This window comes from Adiantum capillus-veneris, chromosome 10 (genome assembly GCF_014529385.1).
Source record: "Adiantum capillus-veneris isolate H3 chromosome 10, ASM1452938v2, whole genome shotgun sequence".
NCBI lineage: Eukaryota > Viridiplantae > Streptophyta > Polypodiopsida > Polypodiales > Pteridaceae > Adiantum > Adiantum capillus-veneris.
Genome location: NC_140940.1, coordinates 109,382,975 through 109,396,329, shown reverse-complemented (window position 1 = coordinate 109,396,329; position 13,355 = coordinate 109,382,975). Strand labels below are relative to the sequence as shown.

Genomic DNA, 13,355 nt, shown 5'->3' with positions numbered 1-13,355 from the left:
GAGTCCGATCATATCCCTGCAAGATGCATGTGGCCTTGAGGACCCCTTCACTGCTTCAGAATTGCATAGTGCGTTGCTTGCTTTGGGCCGTTGGCGGTCTCCCGGCTGGGATGGGCTTACTGTGGAATTTTTCTCTCCTTCTGGGAGGCTCTTGAGCATCCACTGCTTTTCATGATTAATGCGGCATGAGAGAAATAGGATTTGCCACTATCTTGGAAAGAAGGTTTACTTAAATTGTTGCCTAAACAAGCGCTTTGTGAGCGATTCTCTCATTGGTGCCCGATCACTTTGATGTCGGTGGTTTATAAGATATTGGCTAAGATGTTGGTGCAACGCATTCAGGACCACCTTTTTGCATGACTCCATCAGGCTCAATATGGTTTCATTCCACGTCGCCAGATTATGGATAATCTAGCTAATGTTATGATTGGCATGGAGTATGCTAAGTACACTCAACAGGATGTGCTGGTTATGCAAGTTGACATTGAAAAGACCTTTGACACTATACAGTGGGACTTTATTGCCGCCACGATGAGGTGCCTAGGGTTTGGTCCTAAATTCGCCAATTTTGTATGCATGTAGTACATCTGCAGGGATCTTGGAAGGTGAATTAACTTAATCTTGGCCTCTTGGTTGTTCGGTCAGGCAAGGCTGCCCCCTTAGTGCTCTGTTGTATGCTATTGCCACTCGCCCGTTGTTGACTTGACTTGATCACCTGACCTCTGTTGAGCGTCTTCATGGTCTACGGTTACCTTCCGGTCGTACATTCGTTGGCCAGGCTTACGCTGATGATTCATTGTTTATGCCCTGTAATCAGCAGGCGGATGTCAAAGTGATTATGGAAGCCTTGGAACTTTTTGGCATTGCGGCTGGGCTTAGAGTCAGCTTTTGTAAATCGAAGCTTTTGCCTCTCCGTTCTTGTGATTGGCATAGTCTGTTATGGCCAGGTGAGATTGTGTCTTCAAATAAGATCACTAGGCATTTGGGTTATCCGATTGGATGGAATGTTACTCACTCTCAGCAAGTGAATTGGGTTATGCAACGTTTGAATGTCAAAATGCATTACTGGAAGCTATCCACTGGGCCCTTGCATGTTCGTCTGCGAATTGTTCAGAGTATCCTGTTAACATATGTTCAATTCTTTTTGCCACTGATGCATTGGCCTCGCCGATGTCTCGATTCTCTTATGTCGAACATTATGTCCCATTTGTGGCGGACACATGCTCTGAAAAAAGGCTTACGTTTGATGTCGATGGAGAAGCTTTGCACTCCTAAACGTCCTGGTGGACTTAATATCTTGGATTTGCGCAGGCATGTTCTTGCAAGGAAAGCTATGTTGTTGCCCACTCTTGTGCAACAAATTCAGCATTGGACTCTGCTGTTTGCATTCCTCGGTCGGCATGTTGTTACTTCTACTTTTGGCCATTGGCAACCATCTATCTGGGAGGTGGTTTTTGGCAAGACGGAAGGGCACATTCCTGGATGTCGTCTTGCTTCCACTTTAGTATCTGCCTGGAAAGAGGTTACGATGCATTTATCGTGGAATCCTCGACAGAAAGGTGGTTCGATTCGTTTGGAAAGTCTCCATTGGAGCCGGGCATTCTCTCTTACTTTGGTCGACCGCTCCCCTCATCAGGCTTACTTTCTCTCTAGTCGTTGCATTCGTGTGGTTGAGGATGTGGTCGATGAGGCTGGATATACTTTTGAGTTTCCCTTTGCTGCTCGTCATTTTGGATTGGGCATGCATTACCGTTAGTTTTGGAGAGAGCTTCAAAGCATGCTGCTCGACTTTTTGCATGTTTCACCTTTGCCTGATGGTGATCGCATGTCTGATTGGGCCCTTCAGGAAACGCCTTTTCGAGATATTTCTGCAGGTCAAATTTATGCTCTTCTTCTACCACAACCATGGCTTGATGGTCATTGTAATGCCCTTTGGCGCATGCACAAATCTGAACTCTGGTGGAGGAGGCTCCTCTCTGCCTTGTGGAAAATCCATTGAGCGCCTGTTTCTTTGGCGATCTTTCCTTGGAGTGCTTCCCGTCGGCACTTTTCTTCAGCGCGTCATATTCGTCCTTCTTTTTGCGTTCGTTGCTCAACTGCAGAGGATATTTGTCACTTGTTGTGGGATTGCTATGTTACTAGAGACTTCCTTCGCGTTGTATCGGCCTGTATGCGGCTTCATTTTCCTGGGGTTGTCTTTCACAAAAGGTTCTGGGCATTTGGCATTTTCTCACCGACACTGCAGCGTTTTGCGGTCTTCTTTATGTGGGTCAGATACTGGGCTTATTGGACCTTGTGGAGTCAGTGTAATGCTTACATGTTCCATCGTACTCATGCATACCCATTCCCACTCTTCAAGCTTTCTCTTAGGCAATCGTTACGGTTTGCTTTGGAAGTTGGTGATATTACCATAGAGATGCATCAGCTTTCATATGAATGTTTTTAGCTACTCTCCACAGCTGAGTAGTTCTGTGCTCTTCCCCTTGTATATGACCCTTTCAGTGGGTTTTCCTCGCTTTCAGGTTTCCCACTAGTAAATTAATCAAATTGATTTACAAAAAAAAAATGTGTGTGTGTGTGTGTGTGTGTGTGTTCAATAATTTAGGCCCCATCAGACGGTTCCATAAGTTGGGGGTTATGATTTTAATCCTTACCCATTTTAATAATTGGGTCACTTAAAGAGGATCTGTAAGTTGGTGAGGACTTCTTCTATTTCTTCTTCTGCTAGGGTTTAGGCCCCTCGGCCAAGATCTGCACATTGGCTAGGGTCTCTAGGTCTTAAGTGGCTTGACACGTCAACAGTTTGTGACATGGACACCCAAAGCAAGAAATCAATAGCAACACACAAATAGAACTCCACCGACTGGGCTTAAATAGAGAGAGACAAGAGGAGAGTTGACACAAAGCGGTAGAGTTCTGCTAACAGATGCATTGGCCCCAAAGTCTGGCACCCCTTCTGATTATTAATGCTTCAACAGGGTACAACTATCTCAGCCTCTCTACTTTGCAAATCTCCCAAATTCTCTGCTAGAGTTCAAGGGCCTGGCCACTTATTTAAAGGGTACAGAGGCCCTAAATTTAATATCTCCCAAATTCTCTGCTAGAGTTGGAGGGCTTGGCCACTTATTTACAAGGTTCAGAGGCACTAAATTTATGCACCCTTGAGCAGCCCTGTTTCTAAAAGCTGCTATCCCAAAAGTATGGCCAAAATCTGAAGAAAAACCAGCCATCCATACAGCAGGTGCCACATCAGCAATTTTCCGTGTTTTTCGGTAGCAGTGCCACATCAACAAGTTCGTCAATTTTTGGGGCTTTCAGACTTTGTAAGTCTCACTTGGCCATGCCACGTTAGCAGCTTGTGAAAGTATGAGCTTGTTAAAATCAGTTGGCGCAAAAAGCTGCCCCAAAAAACCTCGGCTTGTTGTCCGTATAGCGCCTCAGTGATTCGCAGTACGATTTACGAAACTAGCTGCCACATCCTCATTCGTTAAGAAACTACCAAGCCTTTTGTCTGTGCCTTTCAAGTCCAGACACGTCATCAAAGCTATGGCAGGCGCCTCTTACAGTAACTTCTTTATTGCTTGAATCTTGAACAGATACAACTGCAGACGAGAGTGTCACAGCAACTGCACAATTTGCAAGTCTCATGAGATTCACCCTACGCCTCATATTTAAAGGCATGTGGTCCAAAAGGTACTGCTGTCAAAAGCTAGCGCCCAAAAGTTTAAGAAAGTCAATGCTTTCATAATTGCATCGGAAAACAACTTGCATCCACCCCTACCGCGTCACACTGATGAGGACCAAGACGTGATGGTTGATATTAGTCCCAAATCCATTGTGGATTAGGATATGCGCTAGTGCACTCTCGATAATTGCATTGCGTTGTGGTCAACTACATGTCTACATGGAGTCAATGTCTATTGAATCCTAGTTTTATGTCTGTTTTGGCAAACTCAAGGACGATTACTCTTCTTTTACGTAGGGTCACGTGCACATGGGCTCCATCTGCCACGTGGACATGCTACTACGACTTAAAGTCAAACCCTAGACTAGACCCTAGTGAGTCTACTCGCAGGACCTGCACGCTCGGACAGTACCATCATTTAGTTAGAACCCTTACATACCCTCTTTGCACAAATGGTTGTATGATTCGCAGTCGGAAAACTCGCTATGGATTTCTAGGACTACTTCGTACCGGTTGTGCCGGTACGAAGTAGTCGCACCTACACACACACATCAGGTGAGTCATGCACACATCATGCTTCATGATTTGTGCCGGTACGAAGTAGTCCTAGAAATCCATAGCGAGTTTTCCGACTGCGAATCATACAACCATTTGTGCAAAGAGGGTATGTAAGGGTTCTAACTAAATAATGGTACTGTCCGAGCATACAAAGCTTCTGCAGATAGAGCACGGTTGTGGAGTGCTATCTCTTCTTATTGTTGGCGTTCCAATGCCTTTCTCTACGGGGATTTTTAAAATGCACCAAACCTTGCGGATAATACTACTGGCCATTCTCACATGCTTCATATGGAACGGCAATCTTGGGACCAATTTATGTCGACCTGTAATGGGCTTGATTTGTGGCCCTTTTTGCATGCGATTGATCCAGGCTTTACTTTTCAGCACAATGCTCAATCCAAGTATCGCGCTCGGCTGGATCGCTGGTATCATTTTCACATGCAACAATATGATGACTTTGTATGCGAGATGAGGATTGATTATGCTATGTGTCTCTCGGATCATTTTCCGTATGCTTGAAACTTCTTTTTGGCTCTTTTGATGTCAATGATTGCCTACCCAAAAAAAGACTTCTGCATGTCAATAATGCTTATCTCAAGCATGAGCCTTTTCGCACTATGATTGTGAATATCATCCCACCTTTGCTCTCCCAGATGTATGTTGACATGGACATAGCATGGTTTCGTTTTGTTATGCGTGTTCAATCAGTTATACAAGATTATGGCAGGGATTATTTGTCACAATTAAGGGAACGGGTTAACCAGGCAAAGGATGCTTGTAGCCGATTAATGCACTTGGCTAATCATTCTTCTCTTACTGATGCTCAAATGACTGAGTTTTTTTCTGCTCGTGCAATATTAAGGCACAATGATGAGAGAAAATTGGCCAAATGGCAAACTCGAGCTCGTCAACAGGCTTTTGCAGATAAAGGATGTGCTTCTAAACAATTTTTTCAGCATTTGCATCACTCGACGCAGTCTCAAGCTATACGGAGAGTTAAATTACCGTCAGGGGAGTGGACCTCCACTTTTCGAGAGCTAGCACTAGCCTTACGCTCTCATTATGGCAAGATTTTTGAGGCCCCTTCTTCTCCCACGAGAGAAGCGCGCCAAGCACGTTACATGTTTCGATCGCATGTCACTTCCATTCTCTCGTTGCGGCAGGCTCAAGACTTGGAAGCTGTTTTCACTGAGTCGGAATTGTATGACAGCTTGCTTGATTTAGGTCGATGGAGAGCTCCTGGTTGGGATGGTCTCTCTATGGAATTCTTCTTGTCTTTTTGGGACTATTTGAAGTTGCCTCTATTATTCATGATGAATACAGCTTGGGAACAACAGGAATTACCCTCCTCTTGGAAAGAAGGTTTGCTCAAGCTGATCCCTAAGCATGCATTGTGTGAAGAATTTTCACATTGGCGGCCTATTACACTTTATGCCTGTGGTATATAAATTAATGGCAAAAATGCTTGCTAACCAACTTAAATGCTTTCTGCATGAAGGCTTACATCAATCTCAATACAACTTCATTCTGGGACGTCAAATTACTGATAACCTCGCAAATGTCATTATTGGTATGGAATATGCAAAATATACTCGACAGGATGTATTAGTCATGCAGGTTGACATTGAAAAGGGATTTGATACTGTTCTTTGGGATTACATTGCGGATATCATGCGACATTTGGGCTTCGGGCCTAGGCTATCCCATGTCGTGCTTTTCTTGTATGCAAACAGTACTTCTGCAGGCTTGTTGGATGGTTCTCTCGCACAATCCTGGCCTTTGGGACGGTCGGTACGGCAGGGCTGCCCTCTGAGTGCTTTGCTTTATGCGATCGCTACTCATCCCTTGTTTATGTATTTGGATTCCTTGACCTCCACTGGTAGGCTACTACATGGCCTTACTTTACCTTCTGGTCGATAGTTTGCTGGTCAAGCTTATGCGGATGACTCTTTGTTCATGCCTCGTAATAACTATGATGATGTGCAACAGATTATGCATACTCTTCACTTGTTTGGATTGGCAGCAGGTCTCAAAGTTAACTTTTGCAAATCCAAGCTATTGCCTCTGAAAGAGTGTGACTGGCATAAGATATTGTGGCCTGGGGAGATTGTTCCTCCCTATGTTCTGGTTCGCCATTTGGGTTATCCGCTGGGTTGGAATGTATCGGCCATCAAGAAAACGGATTGGGTGCTCCAACGTCTACATTCCAAGTTGAATTATTGGAAATTGTCCACGTGGCCACTTCATGTCCGTCTCAGGATTGTCCAATGCATCCTTGTGGCTTATGTGCATTTTTACTTGCCTTTGTTATCCTGGCCTCGGTTGTGCTTGCAATCCCTCATGTCCAATATTTTAGAGCATTTTTGGCGGACCTCGTCTAGCAAGAGGGGCCTTCGGCTTCTATCGATGGACAAGCTGTGTTCTCCCAAGCGGCTAGGAGGATTGAATATTTTGGACTTGAGACGTCATCTTCGGCTCGGAAAGCTATGTTGTTGCCCGTTTTGGTGGAGCAGCAGCAACCCTTGGCTCTCATGGTCACACATTTGTGTGCGCACATTGTCACCCCTTCTTTTGGTCATTGGAAACCGACTTATTGGGATGTTGTTTTTGGGAAGCTTGACGGACACATTCCTGGATGTCCATTTACTTCTTCTCTAATTGTTGATTGGAAGGTTGTCACTTCGCATTTGGCTTGGGATGGTCGACAATCCTCAGGGGGTAACTCTCTTCGCTTGGAGAGTCTGCATTGGAGCAGGGTTTTTGCTTCGAATTTGGTTCAACGGTCTCCTCGCCAAGCGTATTTTCTTTCCCAAAAAGGAATCTGTCAGGTGCATCAGGTGGTTGATGACTCGGGTGATGTTCTTTCTTTCACTGATGCCGTCTCCCGCTTTCGGTTGGGTCTTCACGATTCTCCTCTCTGGCGGGAGATTCTAAACATGCTTGTTGTTCACTCGCCCATTCCTCCTCTGGATGAAGACTCTCGCTTCTCATATTTGAATCTGGCTACTACTAGATTGGACTGCATCTCAGTTGCCAGTGTCTATGCCATTCTTCAATCTGATGTGTGGATTGTGCATCGGGGTAATCAGTTGTGGTCGCTTTCCGAGTCATCCTTGTGGTGGCAACACGCATTGTCTCGCATTTGGCAGAGTCATTTGCCTTTGAAGGAACGTGTTTTCTTGTGGCGGTGCTTGGTGGGAGCTCTACCTGTTGGCAATGTGTTGCATGCTCGGCATATTGCGCCTTCCCGCTGCCCCAGATGCCTTGAAGCTGAGACCGTGCCACACTTGCTGTGGTGTTGTCGTCACTCCAGAGCCTTCATTCGGCAAGTGTCGACTGCTCTTCGACTACGTTTTCCTTCCGTCTCTTTTCACAGACGATTTTGGCTTTTTGGGGTGCTTCGGTCACCACAATCTCAGTTTGCGGTCTTCTTCACTTGGGTCAGATTTTGGACTGTGTGGGCCATCTGGCATCATAGGAACTCCTTAATGTTCCAGGGCACTTTTGTTGACCCCTTTCCCTATTTCAAATTATCTCTTGGTCAAGCGCTGCATTTTGCCTATGAAGCTCGAGACATCACTCTTGATGCCTACAGGATTTACTTTGACTGTTTCTAGCCTTTGGAGCCTCATAGTGCTCCATCTTTTGTATCCTTTTCTTTTCGTGGGTTTTCCTCGTTTTGAGGTTTCCCACTTGTAAATTAATCAAAGCAGATTTACAAAAAAAAAGTGTGTAGGTACTTCGCCAGATGGATTACACTCCATTTAGCACCAGAGAAGTTTAAAAGTCAGTTATAAGTTATCGTAATTCTTTAAGACTTTTCATTTATTTACGTTAAGTGATTGCCCTACCTCCAACTAAAAATCTATATAAGCAACCGCAAAGAGAGGGAGGGATGCGTGTGTATACTTAAAAGGACAAGAAAAAGCAAAGGGTTACCTCTCTAGCATTTTAGGAGACCAGGAGCCGCCAACATTTTGAGACCAAGGAGTTCACGTTTTGGCCTCCAGTTTGCAGCCGGCAACTCTGGGGACTTTCACCGCGAAAAGTGGCCTCAGATCTGCATTTTCTGGCAGCCATAAGAGCCTGTAAATTCAGCCCCTCAAAAGTTCTCGTCCATAATAACAGGGAACGAGCGGAGGCAGCCTAAATGTTCCGAAACGGCGTTCCGAATGGGTCTGGCTCTTAGAACAGAGTCGCAAATGAAACGCCGTTGTGGAATGGGATGTATTCAGAATGCTGACCCGGAACGGTATGCAATGGGGCGGAATGCATCCTGAACGGCAGAATGAGAATTCGGAATGATCAACTAAAAAGTCAACATTTTTAACTAGCCATTTGGGGGCATATTTGGGGCAGTTTGGGGATAGGCATACTTGGGGCTGTTTGGGGATAGGTTTGAGTCTATTTGGGGGCAGGTTTAGAGCTATTTGGAGGGCAGATTTGGGGCTGTTTGGGGGTCATCTCAAGCTCTCACCATCTCTCTCTACTGAGCTACTCTCCTTGCTAAAGCTTTAAGTTTGGACATGGAGCTCTAGCTTCTAATTCTTCTTTTTTTGTGGAAATCACAACACCCTCAAAGAACAAATGTGGCTTCTACCTCTCTTTCTCAAGCTCCATCCTCCCTCTCGTGTCTCAAGCTCCATTCCCCCCTCTCTCTCTCGCTCTCTCTCTCTCAAGAGTCAAACTCCATCCCTCACTCTCAAGCTCTGTCATCGTAAAACATACCTAAATATGGTTCAAAAGCTTAGCATATAGTTTTCCACTAACATATGAGCTTATAATACACATGACATATATAGTTTCATTAGTCAACCGTTCCGACCCCATTCCCGTTTTGGCCCCCCTCCTCCCTCCTGTTCCTGTCTCATTGCACACCTTCCCCTTCCCGTTCCCATGCCGAGTGTTGCTCTAGTCAACCCAAAAGTAGCCTGTATGTACTCAGTTTCAGATCAGTCTGAGAGATGGCAGCGGAACTGGGCAATGTAGAGATTTGCTGACGTGGCACTTTTCGTATGCTGGGAGTGCTTTCTAGCACCAGTTATTGTCAATATTAAACATCACCGTGAAACATTTTGAGGTCAAAACATTTCACCCTCAGAACATGGTGTTTCACCACGAAAAGTTTTGGTCTAATGTTAGAAAAAAAAAATCGTGTATCCGAAACGTGTATATGTATGGATTTTGAAAGGTCCTAAAACCTAAAACTCTTGTGACCTGTTATTAGTGAAATGCCACGTGTTTCACCTGATGAGTGAAACGTTTCAAGGCCTCGTGTTTCACCTGATGAGTGAAACGTGTTTCACCTCTCCAAACCCACCAAAACACATTTCAAGGTAACCTTGACTCCAACTTATTGATTCAGATTAATTTTAGTGCTTTCAGCACTACGTAAATATAACTGTTGAATTTTGTTTCTTTTGAGAAGATCAGTTGAGCCATAGCACTTAGATTAAGAGAGTTGGCTCACACTGGCAGATGTAACCTGCAATTTAGTCAATAAAATAAATAAGTGCCGCAAGGGGCGCCTGTTGGAGGGGGCAGCACTTGTAAGTGGGAAACTCTGCCCCACAGTGTCTCGTCTACGGCATTCACATCCACTAAAGTTTGCTCTTTTCAGTCAGTTTGTGGTGTTGTTGCTTTGTCTTACCTCCTTGTCAGGTGACTCACTGATTTCACAACCTATCCCTGGATGATTTGATGCATATCTAGCCAATGGCCTATCTTAGCCCTTGAGATATAGTTCCCGTGTCAATTTAAGCCATCCCCGTGTGTGACATCTTGTTCACTGATATGGCTTATCTATGGAGCAGTCAAAGTGAGCGATGGGAACCGGGTCATTTTCAGTTGTACAGAGAAGTTGTTGTCGATAGATATCCATCTTCATTGCTAGTTTCTGTGTCAGATTAAATCCATGCTCTTCTGGTATCAATCTGTGTGATCTCTTCTTTACAGATCGGACTAATCCATAGATCGCCAGTCAAAGTTACATCTGAGCATGCCAACATGCTGCATCTCCTGTTCACATCGCACACAGAGCCAGTGTGGATGTGACAAGGCCCTTTCTTACACGACATTAAGCATCTCAATAGCAAGCACCGAGCGACACCACTCCGAGCTGGAGAAAACAGAATAATAGAGTAAAAAGAGGTGAAAAACAAAAATTCATGATCAAGTAACTCGGCGCAAATGGCTTGCGAAACAGGAGGCTAAAGTGCTGCCACTATGATGTGACAAATTCAATTTTTGTTTTGTTTAAAATATTAAGTTTCAGAAGCATAGCATCAAGATTTCTCACAAAACCTGGTAGTGATCACATCTAGGCTTATGCAATAGCAAATTCTTTCCTACACTTGAACTTGAAGTTTGATCAACCCAAGCAAGCTAGAAAATTGCAGAACTAACCATCTTGGTAGATGAGGAGCCACCTTTGGAAGAAACTCCTTCTCAAACGTGTGGCTAAAAGGACCATGGCCCACATCATGAAGAAGCCCTGTGTCAAACAAAGCCCCAGTACTCAAAACTATTATCACAACAAACAACCTAATACAGGTGCCAACAAGTTTCAGATTGGTAGGTAAATCAACCTGCCAGTTTGACTGTTTGTATGTCATTGCGATCAATTCCTAACTCTTCTCCCTGCGTAAAAATGAAAATGAAACCATGAAGTATTTATGAGCACAAACTCAGCACGTTAGATGAGAGAGTAAATTGTCACTCGAGTGTCGTGCACCTGAAATTGTTGAAGACGTCCCATGGCCTGGCCTGCCAAACAATACACCCCCAGAGAATGCTCAAACCTAGTGTGCACTGCACCTGGAAAAACCATATGGCAGAGTCCTGAAAAAGAAAGGGGTCAGATCTAGGACGATCACACTTGCAAATAAAAGAAAGATCATGGAAACTTGCCAAGCTGCTTCACATCTCGCAATCTGCAGCATAGAATGGAATTTTCATCAGAATTCTGAAAGGTAAACTAAGAATCCATAAAATTGGGCATTTTCAAGTCTAGCAGATTTGAGAAGTAAAAAAAGACCCAAAAAAAGCTAAGGAAAGTAAGTAACAAGAGTAAAAGGATGACCTTAAGAAAGAGAAGAAGGTTGGCGTGTGTTTGGGGCGGGTGTGCATACATACTGGGAATTAAATAAATCATAAATAAACACATGTATTATCTCGTTCGTACTCCCGAGTCAGCCAAGAAGAAATAAAAAGCCTTTTAAATTTCAGCCATTTAACTAGCGCTTTCTTGTTCAATAGAAGGGCGGACCACCATGTTCGAGCATTTCCCTTGAAAAAAGAGGTAGCCCTCCGAATCTTGGAGTGCTCTGAGTAATGCCCTCCAGAGAAAGCTATATCAAACTGCTGTATGAAGGCCAAAGCCCTCGAAGCATCTCGGAATTCAGAAAAAGTGTCAAACTTAATTGATTGTCCACTTTCTTTAAAGTCTCGAACTTTCTTGCTTTTATCTTTGAGGAAGTACTACTGGTTGGCTTTATAGAAATGTTTCTTCTTTGCATAAAATCTGTGATCGTCAGAGTCCGAACTATCTGAAGACGAGTCCTCTGTAGAACTGTCAGAAACCGGGCGAAACTTAGGCTTCTTAGCCTTTTTCTTGCCCTTTCCGGAGCTTTGCTTTTTGCTTCGCTTTTTCCCTTTCCAGTCTTCTTTGCTCGAGTCAGAAGAGCTAGAAGAACTGTCAGAAGAAGAAGAAGAAGAAGAACTGGATACTCCTTCAAATCGCACACGCTTCTTTTGCTTTCTTGCCGAGGCAAAAGTAGATTGACGACCCAAATAACCCGGGAAGTCAGTTCCTTTCTTCTGCTTTTTGTGGTGCTTTTTGGCTTTGTTGTTCGCGTCAAAAAGCTGAGTAATCCTGCATCAACCACCTCTTCCAATTCTTGCTCTGTAAACATCCTCGAAGTAGAAGGTTTTTTGAGTGTCAGTTTGAGGGGTGGCTCTATGGCCTTCTGCCACTGGGTGTGCACCTCGTCGAAGGATGTCTTGAGTCAAAAATTTTGCAAATTTCGGATCCTTCGCAATGTTGATCATCATCTTTGTTGCGTCGTCAACCAATTGTCGACATTCCATCTCTTCAATCTCTGCCTGAGTAGGCCGTGTAGGCCGAGATGGGCCGTACTCTTCGTGAGAATCTTCTTTGTGATTTCTTCCTGCAACCCCAGATGCAGAGGAAGTCGATTGTTCTTTGTTGGAATCCATAAGTGTCGCGAGAAAAGGATCGGATTTCCCAGTAGAAGAGAAATCGGCCGTGCTCTGATACCACTGTAACAAACTTGGACACTCCAAGTCCAGATTCTACCGCGACACGGTAGAGATTCACTTCAAAACAGTTCACAATTCACACTTGATTCGACACGGCCCGACGGAGTTCCGTGCCTAGAGATACTTGTCTTTTTGTATTAATCTGTGTTCAAAGTACAAGAGAGTGGGAGGGTTCTCACTCTCAGACTCTGCGTCCAGATGCTCTGAGAAGTGAGTGCCCTGCCCACTTATTTATTTGTTGCAAGGGATGCCCAAAAGCAGAGCCCCAAAATGCAGTAATCAAAAGCTTCTCTCAAATAAAGCAACTTATTCCCAAAAGCTGTCAATTTTTCAACCAACGCAAAAAGCTGATTTGCGTACAGCATCAACGTAAAAAAGCGAAAATCCGTACGCTCTGCCACCTCAGCAAGTTAGCGTGAAAAGCGGCGCAATTTCCGGGTCTACCATACTGCTACCACGTGTCTCTGTCGCCAGGTTTGCTGCCTCGCTCAGTGAATGTATACGGACATGCCACGTCACTGGTTTGTGACACTGCATCGTGGGTTCCTCGATCCTTGAACTTCAAAAAGTACTCTCTCACTTGCTTCTTTGAACCATGGCAAAACTGATGCAACAACACTTGCTCCGGCTCCATGACTTCACCTTCATCGATGATCTCGGGCTCTTCTTCTTGGGAAATGTCCTTTGGAGGTGTTGACTGAAACCACTTTCAACCAAGAAACGTGAAAACATTGTGCATTGACCATGAGTTAGACAATTGTAATTTCATAGAAACCTCATTGACCTTTTTAATGACAGGAAATGGACCATACATTCTAAAAGACAACTTAGG

General features: G+C 44.4%; 1 protein-coding gene across 1 annotated transcript in view; it reads right to left on the bottom strand.

Annotated features, from left to right (window-relative positions):
* LOC147449446 (uncharacterized) overlaps nt 1-13,355 on the bottom strand; it is a 109,425-nt gene that overhangs the window by 33,708 nt on the left and 62,362 nt on the right. The window contains exons 3-6 of the mRNA XM_086521892.1: nt 11,153-11,175; nt 10,977-11,083; nt 10,831-10,882; nt 10,649-10,736 (exon numbers count right to left, since the gene is read on the bottom strand). Of these exons, the coding sequence (XP_086378018.1) occupies nt 10,649-10,736; nt 10,831-10,882; nt 10,977-11,083; nt 11,153-11,175 (270 nt within the window). The remainder of the gene's footprint in view (nt 1-10,648; nt 10,737-10,830; nt 10,883-10,976; nt 11,084-11,152; nt 11,176-13,355) is intronic.